The sequence below is a fragment of the Pimephales promelas genome, chromosome 5 (genome assembly GCF_988280905.1).
Source record: "Pimephales promelas chromosome 5, fPimPro1.hap1.1, whole genome shotgun sequence".
Classification (NCBI taxonomy): Eukaryota; Metazoa; Chordata; class Actinopteri; order Cypriniformes; family Leuciscidae; genus Pimephales; species Pimephales promelas.
In genome coordinates this window covers 6,154,655-6,172,817 of record NC_142773.1, presented here as the reverse complement: position 1 = coordinate 6,172,817, position 18,163 = coordinate 6,154,655, and the positions used below count along the sequence as shown (strand labels likewise).

General features: G+C 45.2%; 1 protein-coding gene across 2 annotated transcripts in view; it reads right to left on the bottom strand.

Annotated features, from left to right (window-relative positions):
* Positions 1-18,163, bottom strand: part of LOC120469721 (adhesion G protein-coupled receptor E4) — a 34,681-nt gene that overhangs the window by 7,402 nt on the left and 9,116 nt on the right. For both annotated transcript variants that reach the window (XM_089130836.1, XM_089130837.1), the window contains exons 10-25: positions 16,026-16,076; positions 15,339-15,389; positions 15,163-15,213; positions 14,978-15,028; positions 14,825-14,872; positions 14,651-14,701; positions 8,406-8,456; positions 8,241-8,291; positions 8,102-8,152; positions 7,690-7,718; positions 7,212-7,280; positions 6,910-7,096; positions 6,422-6,538; positions 6,141-6,322; positions 880-1,041; positions 508-723 (exon numbers count right to left, since the gene is read on the bottom strand). In XM_089130836.1, the coding sequence (XP_088986962.1) occupies positions 508-723; positions 880-1,041; positions 6,141-6,322; positions 6,422-6,538; positions 6,910-6,967 (735 nt within the window). In that variant the 5' untranslated portion in view covers positions 6,968-7,096; positions 7,212-7,280; positions 7,690-7,718; ... (7 more) ...; positions 15,339-15,389; positions 16,026-16,076. The remainder of the gene's footprint in view (positions 1-507; positions 724-879; positions 1,042-6,140; positions 6,323-6,421; positions 6,539-6,909; positions 7,097-7,211; positions 7,281-7,689; positions 7,719-8,101; positions 8,153-8,240; positions 8,292-8,405; positions 8,457-14,650; positions 14,702-14,824; positions 14,873-14,977; positions 15,029-15,162; positions 15,214-15,338; positions 15,390-16,025; positions 16,077-18,163) is intronic.

The window sequence follows — 18,163 nt, the reverse complement described above, 5'->3', positions numbered from 1 at the left end:
GTATATGTATATGAGTTGAAAAATATCAGATTTGAAAATATAATAAAATTCAGAAATATGAATGAAAGGTTTCAGTGGCTTAGTGTTCAGCGTTTGTTTTGGTGTTCACTTTGTAATATCTTAACCGTTGCATTTCAGAGAAATAAATGAATTTACAATTTGGAAACATGCAAGTGTGATGTGTAACCCAATATATTTATAACTACAAATATTTCAACATATTTTGTTGAAAACACATGTTTTTGTTCGGTTGTGGAAATGACAATTTATTTTGCGATGTCTGAAAAAAAACAACAAAAAAACATCATTTCATAAAAATCAGCACTGCCAACTTCAGGGCAGGTAATTAGGCATACTGGGGAAACAAATTATGCCAGTAATATTTTAATTAAAAATGTTTCATTTTCTGAAAAAGTCCAGGTCTAAAAAGTACCATAGTTGGAGAATCACCCTAGTCGATTCTCAGTGAGACTGAGCTGAGCTGTAGAGCTCCTTCGTCATTCTCACCTGATGAGGGTTTATGAGACTCACAAACTGTTGTGTGAGCAGGAACAGAAGGTGAGCCAACAGAAGACTGATGCAGAGGTTGATTCGAGCCACATTATTCACTCCAGGACTCCACTGACAAATGGCAAAGGTCAACAGCGCCAAACTGAAGAACACCAGTCCCACGGGCACACACACCAAATTCAAGACCTTCAACAGCTCCAGCAGTGAGTCTCTCTGAGAAAACATGTCAAAATACACGAGTGCCATATCTGTACTATTTATTAATGCTCCCTATAAATGTTGACCATCTACTGTAGATTACAATTGAATTCTGCTAGTGTGTTCAATACTTCAATATTTTGAGGAGGTTTTACTTGTTATTTTTCATACCTCTGATGGGCGGCTGGTTTGCATGATGAGAGCGAATGTCGACAGATGAACACAGGAACACACAGTGTAACTGCTGTTGGACTCTAAAACCGAACAACCATCTACAATCCACTCACTGATATTCCAGTACACACAGGACAGAGAACCGTTGGGAACAAGCTTCTAAACAATAAAGAAAAGACATGCATATTAGGGATATCTCAAGTAGCGGCTCGCCAATACACTCAAAAAATGATGTGTTGGCTTTACTTAACTTTTTTTTATTTAAACAGGTTCCACCGGTTCCACATAACTGGGTTTCGTTAAACAAACATAATTTGTTCATGTAACTTCAACATCATGGAAGTAATTTTAAGCCATCCAATTAAACTCTGAGCTGAGTGTTAAATGAACACTGAAACAGTGTTAAAGTTAATGAGATAATTAAGTGAATAATTGAGTGATGATTGAGCATTATTGAAGACACCTGATGTTAAAGCTATGGTATACAATGTTAAAAATCGGTAGTTTTAAAAAACCCATCCCGCCCCTGCATACACACACACCCTGATCCCTACACACCCTGACCACACACCCTATGTCACGTTTGAGTTCACGTCAACGCAAGACAAGGAACACATGACAAGCTAGGCATACTGAAATACATTCAAGCACTTCAAGAAATATAATTACTTTGACCCGTGATAGGCGATGCTACACGGCTAACGTTCCAATGCCGACCGGCAGCATGAACAAGTTGTCAAACTGATAAAAAGCTATTTATGCAACACACGTCACAACATAAAAGTATAAATAAATGTTTACATGCTCAACAAAAAGTTAGCTGTGTCAGCGTCGGTTTTCAATCCCAGATCTCCCTGAAGCTTCCTCCAACGGTCAATGGTGGACCCTATATTTATCCTACTTAGAGTCCGACTCTTTAGTCTTCTAATTAGGCTACGTTCACACTGCTCTGGATTTTTTTGCCCCTACGCGACCTGTATCTGATTTTTTCATGACAGTCTGAACGACACAGATCCGATCTTTTCAAATGCGACCCAGGCCACTTGGGTATGTGGTCCAAATCCGATATGTATCCGATCTTTTGAAATGCGACTTCAATCTGAACGGTCAAGTCACATATATCCGACCCGCACGTCATTGCACGCACCTGTAGCTAGCCAATACACGCTAACTCCAACGCGTTTCTGCACTGTTATGGGCCGCTGCAGACGTGTCTCTTCCCCAGTGTTGTGCCTGAACGCATTCAATGAACGACAGTGCATGAACGTGTTCATATTTTGAACCGTCACGTTCGCCCAAAATAAACGTACTGTATTACTGCCTGATGAACATTACTGTGAACAGGTTCATTCAAGGTGTCTGTGAACGTGCGCTCTCCGTCAGTTTAACTTCGTACAGTAGGGTGCCAGATTTCTATAGAGCCTTCCAGGCGAAAAACCTGGTTAAAGCACATGTAAACATGCCTTAGAATGTAGCGGAAAAACACCCAATCTGGCAACACCAGCCACCAGTGTCGCACCGCAGCCGCCGGCGACAAAGCAAGGAGCGCCGAGGACGCGTACTATCAATTAAACGGGTTTTATGACGAGGTCGGTGAGGATCGGAAAATCTTACATTTATGTGCATGCAAACTTTGCCCGTCTATAAAATAATTGTTGTCTGTGTTTGTATGGGCTGTGGCAATAATAATAATAAAACAAAAGCTCGCAACATATGGAAAAAAATAACTATTCCCCAAACAACAAGTGACGCCGTTGACCGTTGATTACTCTTCTGCGCATGCGGGTCACTTCTAGGTCATTTTTTACGTTCACACAGGAGATCACAAAATGTCGCATTTAATTGAAAATGTGAACGGCCTTGCAAAAAAATTTAATTTTTAAAAAAAAATCGGAATTGAGCATTAAGCCCTGCAGTGTGAACGTAGCCGTAGAGAGCTCTTTCCTCTACATACTTTCTCTTTCGTCCAACCTTTACAGTAGGGGCAAGCAGTGGCCGCTTGCTGCCGTCGTTTATATTTTATCCATTGCTGATCTGATGCTAGCTGTCTGTCAGCTGCTTGCTTGTGCTAGGAGGGGTCAGGGTCGGGTGCGGTTGGGTTGGAGATGCGAGCGCCTGGTGGAGTTTCAAGTGGAGCTGGTGATTGGATGAGAGCAGTTGACCAATGTAAGCTGTCCAGCCAGACAGCTTACATTGGTAAACTTCTCTGCGGCTGTGCAGCCAATAGACTGAATGGATTTTTTTCATTCTTTTTTCTATTCACATTGTTAGGATTGTACTATATAACCATAACCAGCATATAAACAAAGATATTAATAATGAACAATCTTTGAAATCGTGTACCCTAGCTTTAACAAGCAGAATCACTGAAGGAGAAAACCGGAATTTCAGGTAAATGAGGTCACCATTATGGAGATGAGTGTATGTTTTAGTTGGGCTCTTAAAGGACAAGTTCGGTATTTTACAGTTAAAGCCCTGTTTTAAGATCGTTTCTGATTAAATAGAATGGTTAGGATTGTTTTTTAGACAGATGCTGCTGTCAAGAGGATTTTCAGTTTCTGTGTTAGCACCCCCCCACCTTTATAATGGTAGCATAGATGCACTGGGACAATCATTCACAAAAACGCATAAAACTTTACTTTACAAAGATGTGAAACTCAACGAGTGGTCTGGGGTGTTCACTGATATGCTCACACAAAAATCACTTCCATAATGTTGAAGTTACATGAACAAATTATGTTTGTTTAACGAAACCCAGTTATGTGGAACCAGTGGAACCTGTTTACATAAAAATGTTAAGTAAAGCCAACACATCATTTTTTAGTGTAGAGTGATTAAACCTAGTTAAATTAAAGCTAAAACAGATGCAAAGAATAGGTAATTTATTTCAAAGGTTGCCAACAGTTGTTTAGGATAAGGGGTTGGTTAAAGGAGCAATGTGTGACTTTTAGCGACATCTAGTGGTTCGGTTGTGAGTTTGCACCAGGTTTGCACTAAGGGCTCAGTCCACTGCTCACCCCTCCCTTTCGAAGAAGCTACGGTTGCTAAAACGGGACAAACATCTCGTCGGCTGAGACAGCAGAGAATAGCTAGAGTAAGCCAAGAGTGTGTAACATTGTCACTGTTTCTGTACCACAGTCCATTATAAACCACATCATGAATACTGTCTGTTTACAAAGCTATTGTCAGGTGAGGATCAAGGGTTTTTATATATAATTTAATAAAATAATAATCAGCTGATTGTCTCACAAACGTAACCAGCAGCACATTTCTCCCCACATACTGTAGCAAACCCATAATACAGCGAGGGAGCAGCTATATATTTTTTCTAACAGGGTAGTAATAGTTTAGCTGGCTAATATGAGTTGTTACTGTGGCTGAGCTGGGACTCGTCCGCATGAGTCCAAAGGTCGGAAGTGCTCGCGCTGTTACAATCATGTCATCTCCGCATCCCATAGATACTATTTACTACACACAATAGGCTTTTTTTCTCTGATTTTTAAAATTCTTCGCGATCGACTTTAGTGATAAAAGACTTTAGTAAAAGTCTCTATCGACGGGTTAGTGATTCCTGTAACGTACTGTTTTACGGTCAATGACATGAATACTAATCATCAGCTGTCTCACGAACGTAACAGCACATCTATCCCCAACATAACAAACCCATAACACAGCGAGGGAGAACTAAGTTACATGAAACAATCCCAACTACATATTTTACACCACTCACAAGGGAAAAGTCACTACTCACGGAGTGTAAGGCTAGCTTCCAGCTTTCCGCTACTTCTCTTTCAAGGTAGTGATGAAACGCGTTCTGTAGCGCTGTTTGTTTGCGTTCGGCTACGGTAGGAATATGACGTCACAACATGGCGACCTTCATAGAAGGGGATTCCCTCGGTTATGGAGCTATTAATGTCTCATTCTAAGGTAATAAAAACATTACGGCTAATTAAGTAAGTTCTTTATACACCACTGAAAACATAGTTATGGATGTCATATTGCATTTCTGTTAATAGATACTCAACTTTGTTACACATTGCACCTTTAATGTGAGATATCAGTTCAATTCAAATAATTAAATAACCAAATAATTCCTGAAAGTTAAAAATACAAATACATAATGAAATAGTTAGTGATCTGAAATGGGATAAATTACCGGTACTGTCACGTTTTCAATGTGTTTGAGTTCTGTTTTGTGATCTAGTTTTCCTCTGTCTTTGTGATTTTGGTTCAGTCCTGTTAGTTTTCCCCGCTCTGTCTAATTAGTAATTCCCTTCACCTGTGTTCAGTTAGTCATCCTATTAGGCCCTGTTCATTTAAGTATTTCGATCAGTGTTGCCAGTATTTTACTGTAAAAAAAACCTGGTAAGGTCTAACAATGTAGGGCCCAGTGTATGTTGTAGCAGAATAGACTTGTTATCGTAGTAGGCCCGACCCGGCCTCCCTGATAGGCAGTTCCCCAGCACTGGTTGGCCTTATCAGGCCACCAAGTAGCTCAGTCCCCAAACCTCTGGTCCGTGTTAGTTAGTATCTCTCTTGAGAAGACTTTAAGAGGCTGGCTTAATCAAGCTGCTCCAAACCTGGGCCCCTGGACTATCTGGCCTTAGCAGGCCGCCCTAGGACCATCACCCGGATTCAGGGCTCTTAGCGTCTAGTTGTTTAGATCGAGTAGTAGGCCCCTTCAGGCTTCCCTGAAGGTGGGCGACCACATATTGTGGTTGTCAGGTAGTTGGCCTCATCAGGCCTCCCTGAAGACGAGCCCGAGGACGAGACGAGAAGAGACGAGGGTTGTAAGGACTATGCTGAGTCATGCTCCCCGGGATACCGGTGATTGTTATGTTTACAAGGTGCCCTTTTATACTTCCAGTCACACGTTAATCATTCATGGGCTATCGCCGGTCAGTGTGATTGTTGTGATTTCAAACACCTGTCACAGCTGAGGCATTCCCCAAAGCGTCATCAACACTGTCTCGTTCCATGTTCTGAGGGAACATAGGTTACAGTCGTAACCTGAGACATTCTGAATTATTCTGACTAATTTTATCATTTGGTTATTATTTATTATTTAACTTTTAGTTTTACATAGAAGCTGATACATAGCCCTAAGCCTAGAAACTTTCTACCAGCGGTCACCTCCATTTTATTTTCTCCATCCATCCCTTTTTTTCTGAATTACCGTAAATTTTCAAAATAAACCCTGATTGATTAAAACAGTATATAAAGGATATTATGAAGTAGGGATAAATGAAGTTACTCACCCTAATGTGTTTGAGGGTGAAGTTGACTGGTTTGGTGAGTTTAGAGTTTGTGGTTTTGGGAAGAGTAGCTGAGATCACAGTGGACATCATGGTTTTAACCATGTCATTTGATGTGTTGAAGAAGTCTGGCTTCAGTAGATTCTCCATTGTGTTATAACTCATGAAAGCCACAGCAGCTGATCCTGTGTGACAGAAACATGAAATCACATGGACTGCATGTGATATTATATTGGAAGTATGTAAAAGTTATTTAATGAGTCATACCAAAACTTTTCACATACTTTCACTATTGTTCTTGGCGATCCCAATGAGATCAATGTCCACAGATGAATTTTTTGTCTCAAGTCGAGGGATTTTATTTAAGGTGGCATTTGGTCCAACCATGAAGACTTGAACCTCTGATTTAGAAGAAACCCACACACATCGTGTAAATTTTTCAGTCTAACAATATTTTAAATCGGCCAAATGAGAAATCATGAAATAATAACATCATGCAGAAAGTCAACGATTAGTTTATACACAAGAGTACAAATTTATAGAGCTGCATATTCTGGTTAAATTGAGAAACATGTTTCTTCAAACAGAGCTCACGATTCTCGATTCTGAACAGATAACTAAACAAAATAAACTGTAATTTACTAGAGGTTCTGGAAAAATGTTTATTGCTGCAGTCTATTTAAAATCTTTTCACAATAAATCGTGCAGCTCTGCAAAGTTAGTAATACATAGGCTGTACATGTAGTTACTTCCGCAGTTCTGTTTTACTTACCTAGAGTGTCAAGAGTAAAACTGACATTGGCATATGTGTCTGTCGGCTTCACCAGCATGGACACCAGCTTCTCACTGGCTTTTAACAAACGGTTTCCATCTGACACCAGTTTATTTGGGTCAGCTGATGATGACACTAAAACCCTCTCTGAAAAGTTGAGGACTACATCCAAAATTTTGGTCACATCCTATTTTAGTGATCATAAAATTAGTATTATTTGAAAATATTGAAACAAACAAATGTATTTTAGTATGATCTTGATCTAGTGATAAACAATTACTATTTTGTCATGTTTTTCTTACAGTCAAAGGGAGAACTTCAGCTGTGATGTTCTCTATCTGCTCAAGAAGATTTTCACATCGTCCTGTGGCCTGAAATCACAGAGCACTAAAGATTATTTGTTGATTTTAATGTATTTCTTTTATGGTTTCTAAATAAAGGTTAATTGTCGGTGCATGTAAAAGGAACAAATAGTTCAACATAATTTACTGTATGCAAAGAATCAACAACACTGCCTGCCTGCTTGCCTCCCCCCACCCCATTATAACATTATAATGCATTGATGTGGACTGTATAATTATGAATGCTTGATTGATTGTTGTCTTCTTGTTTTGTATAAAACGACTGGTAGGTTAAAACTGAATTGCCCTGTGGGGATAAATAAAGTTGTTTGAATTGAATTGAATTGACATCATACTGTATTATTGAGCTTTTGATTTAAGTTTTATGGTATTCTTTCCAAACTTCCGATCACAGTTTAAGAAACTCGTCTCAACTTACCCTGCATCCATCCAGAGTAAAGTTCAGACCTGGAATGAGAAAAATTAGCATGAATTAAATAGAAGTTCCTTTCAAAACTGGCTGATGCAGTGGGTGTAACAGTAAAATCATCACATGCCATATTTAAATGACCATAACAAAAATGTTACATTAATCCATGATACACAATCACACTATATTCATTTAGGTTAGGAGACTGTAATATTACATGTAACATGAAGAGAAGGAAATGTCAAATCAAACTCAGATGCATTACATTCATATAGTGACATAACTGACATAATCCTCATTTGTAAGTCGCTTTGGATAAAGGCGCCTGCTAAGTGAGTAAATGTAAAGGTTTCATAAGGTGTAACATTAACAAGACAAAAATTGTCACCAAAACAGACTAAGATGAAAGGAAGTCACTCACCTGTAGAAGTAGAACTGGTAGATGTTGTAGAAACGACCAGCTTTAAAGGATCTGAAAAAATGAAACAGGAAACAGATTATAAATCAGACTCAGATGCTGAATTTCTGAGCTAATAATTCCAGTTCAGCAGCACATTCACCTGTAGTACTGGGACTGACAGATGTAGTGGATGTGACATGCTGTATATAAACTGAAAAACAGATAGAAATGTTAAATCAGTTGACAAACTACTGTGTTCTACTGTGTCCACGTGACTAAAGGCCCATGAGAAAAAAGACCAAATTCAGTCTAAAAGTATCCTCACCTGTAGAAGTAAAACTGGTAGAAGTTGCAGAAGTGATTGGCTGTAAAGGAACTGAAAAAAAATACAGATGTAAAATCAGACTCAGACGATGAACTATTGTTTTATTATGACACTGATTATGGAGGGTCATGTTTCAATATAACAATCCAAGAAAACCATTAAAAAAATTGAAGAAATATAATCTTGAGGAGTTTATTTTTAAAGGCCACTTTAAGTCTAGTTCCCTATCGTAGTCACTTCGAGTTACGTCAGAAGTGACGGAGATTGGGGGTTTCGCATAGAAAGCCAATCCTCTTCGAGTATTAAAACACGAGCCAATGGCATGCAATGCCTTGGGGCTGCGGAAATTTGTATAGCGTACTCCGCCCTACTCCGTGAGTATAAAAGGAGGAAGTGAACGCAACCGCAGTATGTTTTCGCTTCGGAGCCAAGAGAACCTCTTCACTCCTGAAAGCACTGTTCAAGACTCTTCGAGACGAGCGTCCTCTTCAGTGTTGGTGTGACGGCGGTACCCAGCGAGATTCTGCATTGCCTGCGATCTGAGCAGTGGTCTGCCAGACTTTGCGCTTCTCCCTGGTCGCTTCAGCGCTGAAAGAGTGAATTTCCTCCTCTCATTGAAAGAGCTGCACGCGCACGTCTTTTTAAAGACGGTTCGCCCGTGCTCTTCTGGGTGTGATTGATTTCTGTCGTCATCTGATGGTCACGATCGCTGCTTTGTATGCCTGGGCATTTCAGCATGCAGCAGCAGCGTTCGTGGATGACTCATTTTCCTTCTGTGGGAACATGACCATCTCTACACTGAGGTCGAGACTCAATGATCTCACTTGAGTGAGAGTCCCGGTCCCCCCCGCTCGATCGGTTTCCTCCATAGGGGGCCCGTCGACCCGGGGACCTGGTGATTTACGGTGATGGTGTGGGATAAGCCCCGACGATTCCTCGGGCCACACCTCCCGCCTCAGTGCGAGAGCCAGCGAGCGTTAGTTCGATTCAGTCGGTTGCTTCTTCGGTGGCACCGGCTGCTTCGGGCAGCGCTCCAGATGATGATGCGATGTCGATCACAGCATCACTAGGCGGGCTTGACTCCTCGGGAAGTGAGGATGCGGCCGCGTTGCCTCCCTCGGGAGCGTCAGCGCCGCCGTGTCTGATCCCGCGATGATGGCCGTGCTATCTCGGGCGTCCGTGAGCATCGGGTGGGGGTGGAACTCCGCCCCTCCCCGATCTCTCGCGGCTGAATAATTGGTTTTTGGGTAACGCTGCCGCCTTACGGCCACGGCCAACCCCAATTTCCTTTTTTCCCCGAGTTGCATGCGGAACTGACACGCACTAAAAAATAAATAAATAAATAAAAAAAAAAAAAAAAAAAAAAAAAAAAGCGTGCTTAGTTCCCCGCCCTTCCTCCCCTCGGCGATGCGGCTGTCTGTGGGTACGCTGGGGCTCCCCCGGTCAACCGGCGGTTGCTCTCAGATGCCCCTCCAAAGCCTATGGGTTCTCGTCGTCTATGGCGGCGCGATTCTGTAGAGCGGCGGGACAGGCAGCCTCCGCCCTGCATATGATGAGCACCTACAGAGCTAGCTGCTCAGGAATGTGCACGAGGAGGTGACGGACCAAGCGAGCTGCGAGCCTGTCGCCTACCTTGTCCTTAAACGGGTCACGGAGGCGGTCGCTCGCTCCCTTGGTCAGGTGATGCCCACCGCTGTGGTCCAGGAGCATCATAATGTTCGGCGGTGCGGTCCAGGACTTTGCCCAGCACTTCTCGACCGCCTAGGAGCAGACGAAGGCGGTTTCTCTGCCCCGACGGCCAGCTGCTGCCTCCAACCAGCCGTCGGCTCGGACGCCTCCGCCAGCTCGCCGCCGAGGACGCCCCCCTGCGGCTCCCTTCCCTCCCACGCGGCCCCAGCAGCAGCCTTCAGCCGGTTCGCGTCGCGGAGGAGGCCACAGGTAAGCGTCCCAAGAAAAGAGCCCCCCCTCAGGCCGCGTGCCCCGCTAGATGCCAGGCGAAGCGATGTTCCTGAGGCGGGCCGCTCAGTGATAGTGTCATGGTTTTTCTCAGGAGGCGGTGGCAGGGCCCCTCCTTCCCCGGTGGAGGGCCGGTGGAGAATCTTTTGTTCTAGCTAGCTCCCTGAGCTGGTTGAGGAAAAGCTGACACTGTCATTGAGCACACAGACTGGAATGAGCGCGCACGACGTCCAGTGCGTCGCCCCGTTCATTCCTCTCTGTCTCGGAGGGCGCGGAAGGGTGCGTGTGTCGTCCCCGGGCTACGCCAATCCCTTCCCCCTCTGTCGCCAAACCCCCGGCAGAACAGACCCCCGTGGAACGCTCTGCCTTCCCTGGTCTCTTCTGTCGGGGAGCGGGTTTCGACGGTGCATCCGGACGGGGTAACTCCTGCACGCATGCCGGTCGACCCGCCTCGCTGCCCCTCCGGGGGGACGTCTGTGGTTCGCATGACCCCGTTGGCTCACTTCCTGGAAGCCTGGCTAGCGCTTCCCGGGGTTCCCGCTGGGTCATCAGAACGATCGGATTCGGCTACGCGATTCAGTTCGCACGGTCTCTTCCCCGCTTCAGGGGAGTTCGCTCCACGATGGTTGGTGGCAATGCCCCAGTCTTGAGAGCGGAGATTGCGACCCTGCTGGCGAAGGGTGCAATCGAGACGGTCCCTCCAGCCGAGGTGAGGTCCGGGCTTTACAGCCCCTACTTCATTGTCCCCAAGAAAGACCGGTGGGTTACGACCGATCCTGGACCTGCGCATTTTGAACCGTTCTCTCCATCGACTACCGTTCAAAATGCTCACGGCCAAACGCATTTTCGAATGTGTTCGGTATCAGGATTGGTTTGCAGCGATCGACCTGAAGGACGCGTACTTCCATGGCTCCATTCTCCCTCGACACAGACCGTTTCTTCGGTTTGCCTTCGAGGGCCAGGCATACCAGTACGCCGTTCTCCCATTCGGGTTAGCTCTGTCCCCTCGCGTCTTCACGAAGATCGTCGAGGCAGCCCTTGTTCCCCTTCGCGAACACGGGGTTCGCATCCTGAACTATCTCGACGACTGGCTGTTACTAGCACACTCTCGAGCTCAGGTTTGTGAACACAGAGACCTGGTGCTACGGCACCTAGCCCGTCTGGGCCTTCGGGTCAACCGGGAAAAGAGCAAACTTTGCCCCGTGCAGAGGATCTCTTTTCTCGGCATGGAGATAGACTCGGTCGCCATGTCCGCGCAGCTCACGAACGAGCGCGCGCACTCACTGCTGGCTTGTCTTCGACAGTTCGAGGGCAAGAGTGCGGTTCCACTGAAACTATTTCAGAGGCTCCTGGGGCATATGGCAAAGAAAAAGAAAAAGAAAAGAAAAGAAAAAAAAAAGCGCCGCTCGGTTTGCTTCATATGAGACCGCTTCAGCTGTGGCTTCGCGATCGAGTCCCGAGGTGGGCATGGCATCGCGGCTCGCTCCGAGTTCCAGTGACTCCGACGTGCCGCCGATCCTTCTTCCCGTGGTCGAACCTCAGCTTTTTACGGACAGGGTCCCTATTCAGCGAGTTTCCAGGCATCTCGTTGTCTCCACGGATGCGTCTACCACGGGTTGGGGTGCCATGTGCAATGGGCATGCAGCCGCCGGTTCCTGGACAGGAGCCCAGCGCCTCATGCACGTCAATTGCCTCGAGCTGTTGGCAGTACGGCTCGCCCGGCACCGCTTCCGAGCGTGCTCTAGGGCCAGCATGTGCTTGTCCGCTCAGACAACACTACGGCAGTAGCGTACATCAACCACCAGGGGGGGTCTACGCTCGCGCCGGTTGTCGCAGCTCGCCCGCCACCTCTTGATATGGAGTCAGAAGCACCTGAGGTCCCTTCGTGCAGTTACATTCCTGGAGACCGGAACCGGGCAGCCGCGAGCTGTCCCGGGCCCGTCCCATCTCCGGCGAATGGCGACTCCATCCCCAGTCGGTCCAGCTGATTTGGGACCAGTTCGGGGAGGCACAGTTAGACCTGTTCGCCTCTCGGGACTCGTCCCACTGCGCCCAGTTATTCTCTGACCCGCGGCTCTCTCGGCTCGGATGCGCTGGCGCACAGCTGGCCACGGGGCCCACGCAAGTGTGCGTTCCCCCAGTGAGCCTCCTTGCACGGGTGTTGTGCAAGATCAAGGAGGACGAGGAGCAGGTCTTGCTGGTAGCCCCCTACTGGCCCACCAAGACGTGGTTCTCCGAACTCTTGCTCCTCGCGACAGCACCTCCTTGGCCTATTCCTCTGAGACCGGACCTACTCTCTCAGAGACGGGGCACTCTGTGGCACCCTCGTCCCGATCTTGGAGGCTGCACGTGTGGCTCCAGGACGGGACGAGGCAGGTTTGAGTTCGCTGCCACCTGCGGTGGCGGCAACCATCACTTCCGCAAGAGCGTCGTCCACGTGACACCTTTATGCGTTGAAGTGAAACCTCTTCGTCAATTGGTGTTCTTCTCGCTGAGAAGACCCCCGGAGATGTTCGATCGGAGTCATGCTTCCTTCCTGCAAGAGGGGTTGGAGCGCAGGCTGTCGCCCTCCACCCTTTGGATTATGTCGCGGCCATTGCCGCGTCTCATGATGCAGTGAAAGGTAAGTCTATGGGAAGCATGACCTGGTCATCAGGTTCCTGAGGGGAGTGAGGGGGCTAAATCCGCCTCCCTCCCCTCCTGCCCTCTGGGGACCTCTCAGTAGACCTGGGTGCTCTGCAGAGGCCTCCCCTGGAGCCTTTGCAGTCGGTAGAGTTTTTGCCCTGTCCTATGTGACAGCACTCCTGATTGCATTGGTATCCATCAGGAGAGTAAGGGACCTGCACGCTCTCTCTGTTGACGAAGTGTGCCTGGAGTTCGGGCCGGCTTACTCTCACGTATTCCTGAGACCCCGGCCTGGATATATGCCCAAGGTTCCTACCACTCCCCTCCGGGACCTGGTGGTGAACCTGCAAGCGCTGCCCCTGGAGGAGGCAGACCCAGCCTTGGCACTGCTCTGTCCGGTACGTGCTCTCCGCACCTATGTCGACAGAACGCAGTGTTTCAGGACCTCAGACCAGCTCTTTGTCTGTCATGGGGGGAGCCAGAAGGGAAGGGCTCTCTCAAAGCAACGGCTGTCCCACTGGATAGTGGATGCCATTGCTTTGTCTTACCAGCAGCAAGGCCTTCCGTGCCCCCTTGGTGTGACGGCCCATTCCACTCGGAGTGTAGCCTCCTCTTGGGCTTTAGCGCACGGCGCCTCGCTAACAGACATCTGCAGAGCTGCAGGCTGGGCGACACCCAACACCTTCGCCAGATTCTATAATCTGCGAATTGAGCCGGTATCCTCTCACGTACTCGTTTCGGCCAGTTCTGGATCCGCTCAGGTGTCTTCGCTTGCTCGCCACTCCACTCCCCGGACTGGATAAGTGCGATATTTCCTCAGTTCTTCCATTGAAGTCTTGAGTCCTCCAGCACCGACGATGCGGGCACCACTGCGTTGCTCTGGATGCTAGCTAGGTGCCTCCATGCGCACGGTTCCCCATGGTAACCGTCTCATGTGTATTATCCACTGTAAGCCTCTCTGAGCATGTGTCTTCCCTTGGCAAGCCATCTGCCACCCCTGGAGTTTAAATCAGTAGCCACCTGCGGTTGGTACTCCAGTGTTCCATATGCGTTCCTATGTGGCCATATGTGTATCCTTAAGTCCTCCCTTCGGTAGGCAGCTGGTAGCATGTCCCCTTCGGGATATGTTTCCCAGTGTACCTTGGTAATCCTGTGTCAAAGTCGGATCCCCAAAAAAAAAAAAAAAAAGAGGTAAGGCTCGGGGGTTCAGTCTTTCGCAGGGCACTGGAAGACAGCTTGAAGATGGCGTGATGGCACAGACCCCCAATCTCCGTCACTTCTGACGTAACTCGAAGTGACTACGATAGGGAACGTCTCGGTTACGTATGTAACCCTCGTTCCCTGAGTAGGGAACGGAGACGTTACGTCTCCCTGCCACTTCTGCTGTATCGCTGGGTAGAGGCCGAGTTCAGTCTTGGCTCCTCAGCGAAGACATACTGCGGTTGCGTTCACTTCCTCCTTTTATACTCACGGAGTAGGGCGGAGTACGCTATACAAATTTCCGCAGCCCCAAGGCATTGCATGCCATTGGCTCGTGTTTTAATACTCGAAGAGGATTGGCTTTCTATGCGAAACCCCCAATCTCCGTCACTTCTGACGTAACGTCTCCGTTCCCTACTCAGGGAACGAGGGTTACATACGTAACCGAGACGTTTTATTCTCACCTGAAGACGTAGAACTGGTAGATGTTGCGGAAGTGTTCTTCTGTAAATAAACTGAAACAATAACAAGTAAAATCAGACTCAGGTGATGAACTACTACTTTTTTGAACTACTGAACTACTACTAAACTGCAGGCTTGCATTTCAATATTACAGTGCAATTCACCATCATCCTCACCTGAAGTAGAAATGATAGAAGTAATGGAAGTGTCCGACTGTAAAGGAACTGAAATCATAACACATGATAAATCAGACTTAGATGAAGACATGAAGACATTCATTATGGATGGTTGTAATTCAACATAACAGTCCAGTCTATCATCATCCCCACCTGTAGATGTAGAACTGGTAGAAGTTGTGGAAGTGTCCTTCTGTAAAGGAACTTTATAACACAATAACAATTACACATTAAACAATAACACATGATAAGATGCTGAATTGCTGTGTTCTTCAAGAAAACACAAATTATGGAGGAACATCTTTTGAAAGTCACTTTCAGCCCAGAAACATGCTCACCTTCAGTAGTGAGACTGGTAGATGTTGTGGAAGTGACTGTCAGTAAATGATCTGTAATATTTACATGGTGAAAATAGATGCCAAGTCAGATTTAGATGAAGTGATGTGTTCTTTATGAAGATATTAGTTATGGAGGGCATTTCAACACATACAGTCCAGTGTAACATAATCCTCACCTGTAGAAGTAGAACTGGTAGATGTTGCGGAAGTGACCAGATGAAAAGGAACTGAAACAATAGCATATGGAAACAGATGATAAATCAGATTCAGATGTTGAATTACTCTGTTCTTCATGAATAAAATTATTATGAGGGGGTTCTTCTTAAAGGGGTCATCAGATGCCCATTTTCCACAAGTTGGTATGATTATTTAGGGTCTTAATGTAAAGTTTGTAACATACTTTGGTTAAAATTCTTTAATGGTTGTGTAAAACAAAACCCTTTTACCTCCTCAAAAACATCTTTGTCCACAGCAACCTATTTTGTTGCATGTCTCTTTAAATGATAATGAGCAACTGCTGACCACACCCCTCTCTTCTGTGGGTCGTGTCAAAACAAGACACATAAAGTGCTTCCTTGGTGGACAGTATACAAATGGCTGAGGGCAGAATTAGGGACAGTCCGTCAGCGGTCGTGGGCAAAGCATGAGCAAAAGGACATCATATTGACTCAGAAAATCCAAACTAGTTGTTTATTGAGAGTGTTTAGGCTTTTTTGAGAATTAAAAAAGAGGAGTGAATGGATTTTTTTCATTGTATGGTGGTTGTGCCCACACACTGAAAGACACATTTCTATGCAAACACCATATAAAAGATATTTTTGCATCCAATGACCCCTTTAAATGATACATTCAGTCAACCTCACTTGTAGAAGTACAACTGGTAGATGGTGTGGAAGTGACCGGCAGTAAAGAAACTGAAACAATAAACAGATGATAAAGCAGATTCAGATGATGAATTAATGTTTTTTTTCAAGAAGACACTAATAATGCAAGAGGATCTTTTAAAGGGGGGGTTGATTGCGATTTCACTTTTTTCATTTTAAATAGTGTGTAATGTTGCTGTTGGTGCATGAACAGTATCTGCAAAGTTGCAGCGCTGAAAGTTCAATGTAAGCAGAGATATCGTCTTTTAAAAATCAGGAATCAGGACTCGATTGGGACTACAACAGGGTTTTAGACGTTACTAACCCATTCATTTACATCAACCCCTCCCTCCGGAAAATGCTAGAAAGTGCATGGCCATATTTCTGCGGCTCTTCGAGTGCGTTATGTTCATCTCAGGTCAGGTCTCAGGTCTTCTGTGTTTCGGGCTTCCCACGGACGCTGTACTTCCTCAACAATGGATACAATTTATGTTTGATTATGTTCCTGAAAATGACGATCGTAATCTAGCTCTCTGTCCTCCGCATTTACGGAAGACAGCTTCCAGAATCTCCACGAATTCAATGCCGGATTCAACAAGAAACTGTTACTAAAACATGAAGCAGTTCCAACTTTAAAACAAGAGGCAGCAGTTGTTGGGCCACAACCTGTAAGTAGGCTAAGACTTAATCATTTTAAATGTATTTGCATGTATAATTTCAGACGTAGCCTTGTGTTTTAGTTTTTATAAAATGCCAGCACTGGCTTTATAGCCACTTTGCTACTAGTTATGCTGTTTTGTGTCTACGACAAATGCATACAAACTTTATGGACCTGAATTTTGTATAAGTACTAATGTTTTAAATGTATTTTTCATGTATAAATATACTTTATGACGTTATTTTCAATTTGATCAAGAACGTAAACCAATGCCGACTCTTTTTGTGTATATAACGTTAGTAGCCAGTCAGTTCAATGCTATTGTGTAAAACAAACATGTATAAAGTTAAAAAAAATATAGGCAAATTACCATTCAGAAACGTTTAGAGCCGTGTTTAGGGAGGTTCTGCTTGACTCTCTTCATCGCCGCTTTCTGGGTCTAAATCTGGTTCTGATACTGCAGTATCGACACCATTATTTACTGTACATTGGACCAGAGCGGCTCTGCATTGGACCGTAGCACATGCACATTTCGCCCGTAAAGGTAACCTTCTGGACAGCGTGAGCTACAGTTTAGTCAATCAAAACACACCGGCCCAAATTAACCAATCTGAGCCCATTGCCTGTTTCTGAGGGAGTGGTTTCATAGACTCAGGAAGTCAACCGGTCGTTCAGAGGACAGAGGAGAACTTACAATAAAGGTGAAATTTATGAAAAATAAGACTTTAAAAAAGAAAAACCATGAATACATGTTATATTGCACCCCATAAACACAGTCATGCAAAGAAAAAAAGCAGTAAACCACCCCTTTAAAAGCCATGTTCAGCCCAGAAACGTGTAGGATTACAAATGTATTTAAATGTTTAATTTAGGTTCCAGTAAAATAGAATATAAACTGAGAAATATTCTGGACATTGAATTTAGCATGTACGGTTAGGATGGTGATTATATCCAGCCAATCTGTATCTGCAAGATTTCTGAAACTCTTAATGGCTCTTTTCTGCCAGTCCCATTTCTATCTATTGTTAAATGAGTCAGATTACTGAGACTCCCACCCTTTGTCTCTATGATAATGTTATGTTTGAGCAATCTAGTCAGAATGATTGGATTAGCATCTCAAGGCTCTGAATAACTGGTATGCTGATGAGATCAGGGCTGGGAAATTTCCGGTGACGAGCTGAATTCTATAGACCCTTTTACGATTTGTACAAAATGATGACATGGCAACGTATGCGCGCGCATATTGGCAACAGAAGTATGGCGAGAATCATCAGTGTGTCAAGCTCGGTCAAGCTACGCGAGCGGATTTTTATTTTGTCCTCACTCCAATCAACACGTTTAATCGCCTGCAGCCACAGGCGCCGACGGTTCTTCTGAAACGGCCGTGATTCTGTCGGAAATATAAAACTTAAGCCCCTTGGTGGAATATTGATTAGTGCAACCGTAAACGCAACAACCAGACATTTCGAAGCTGGGAAAC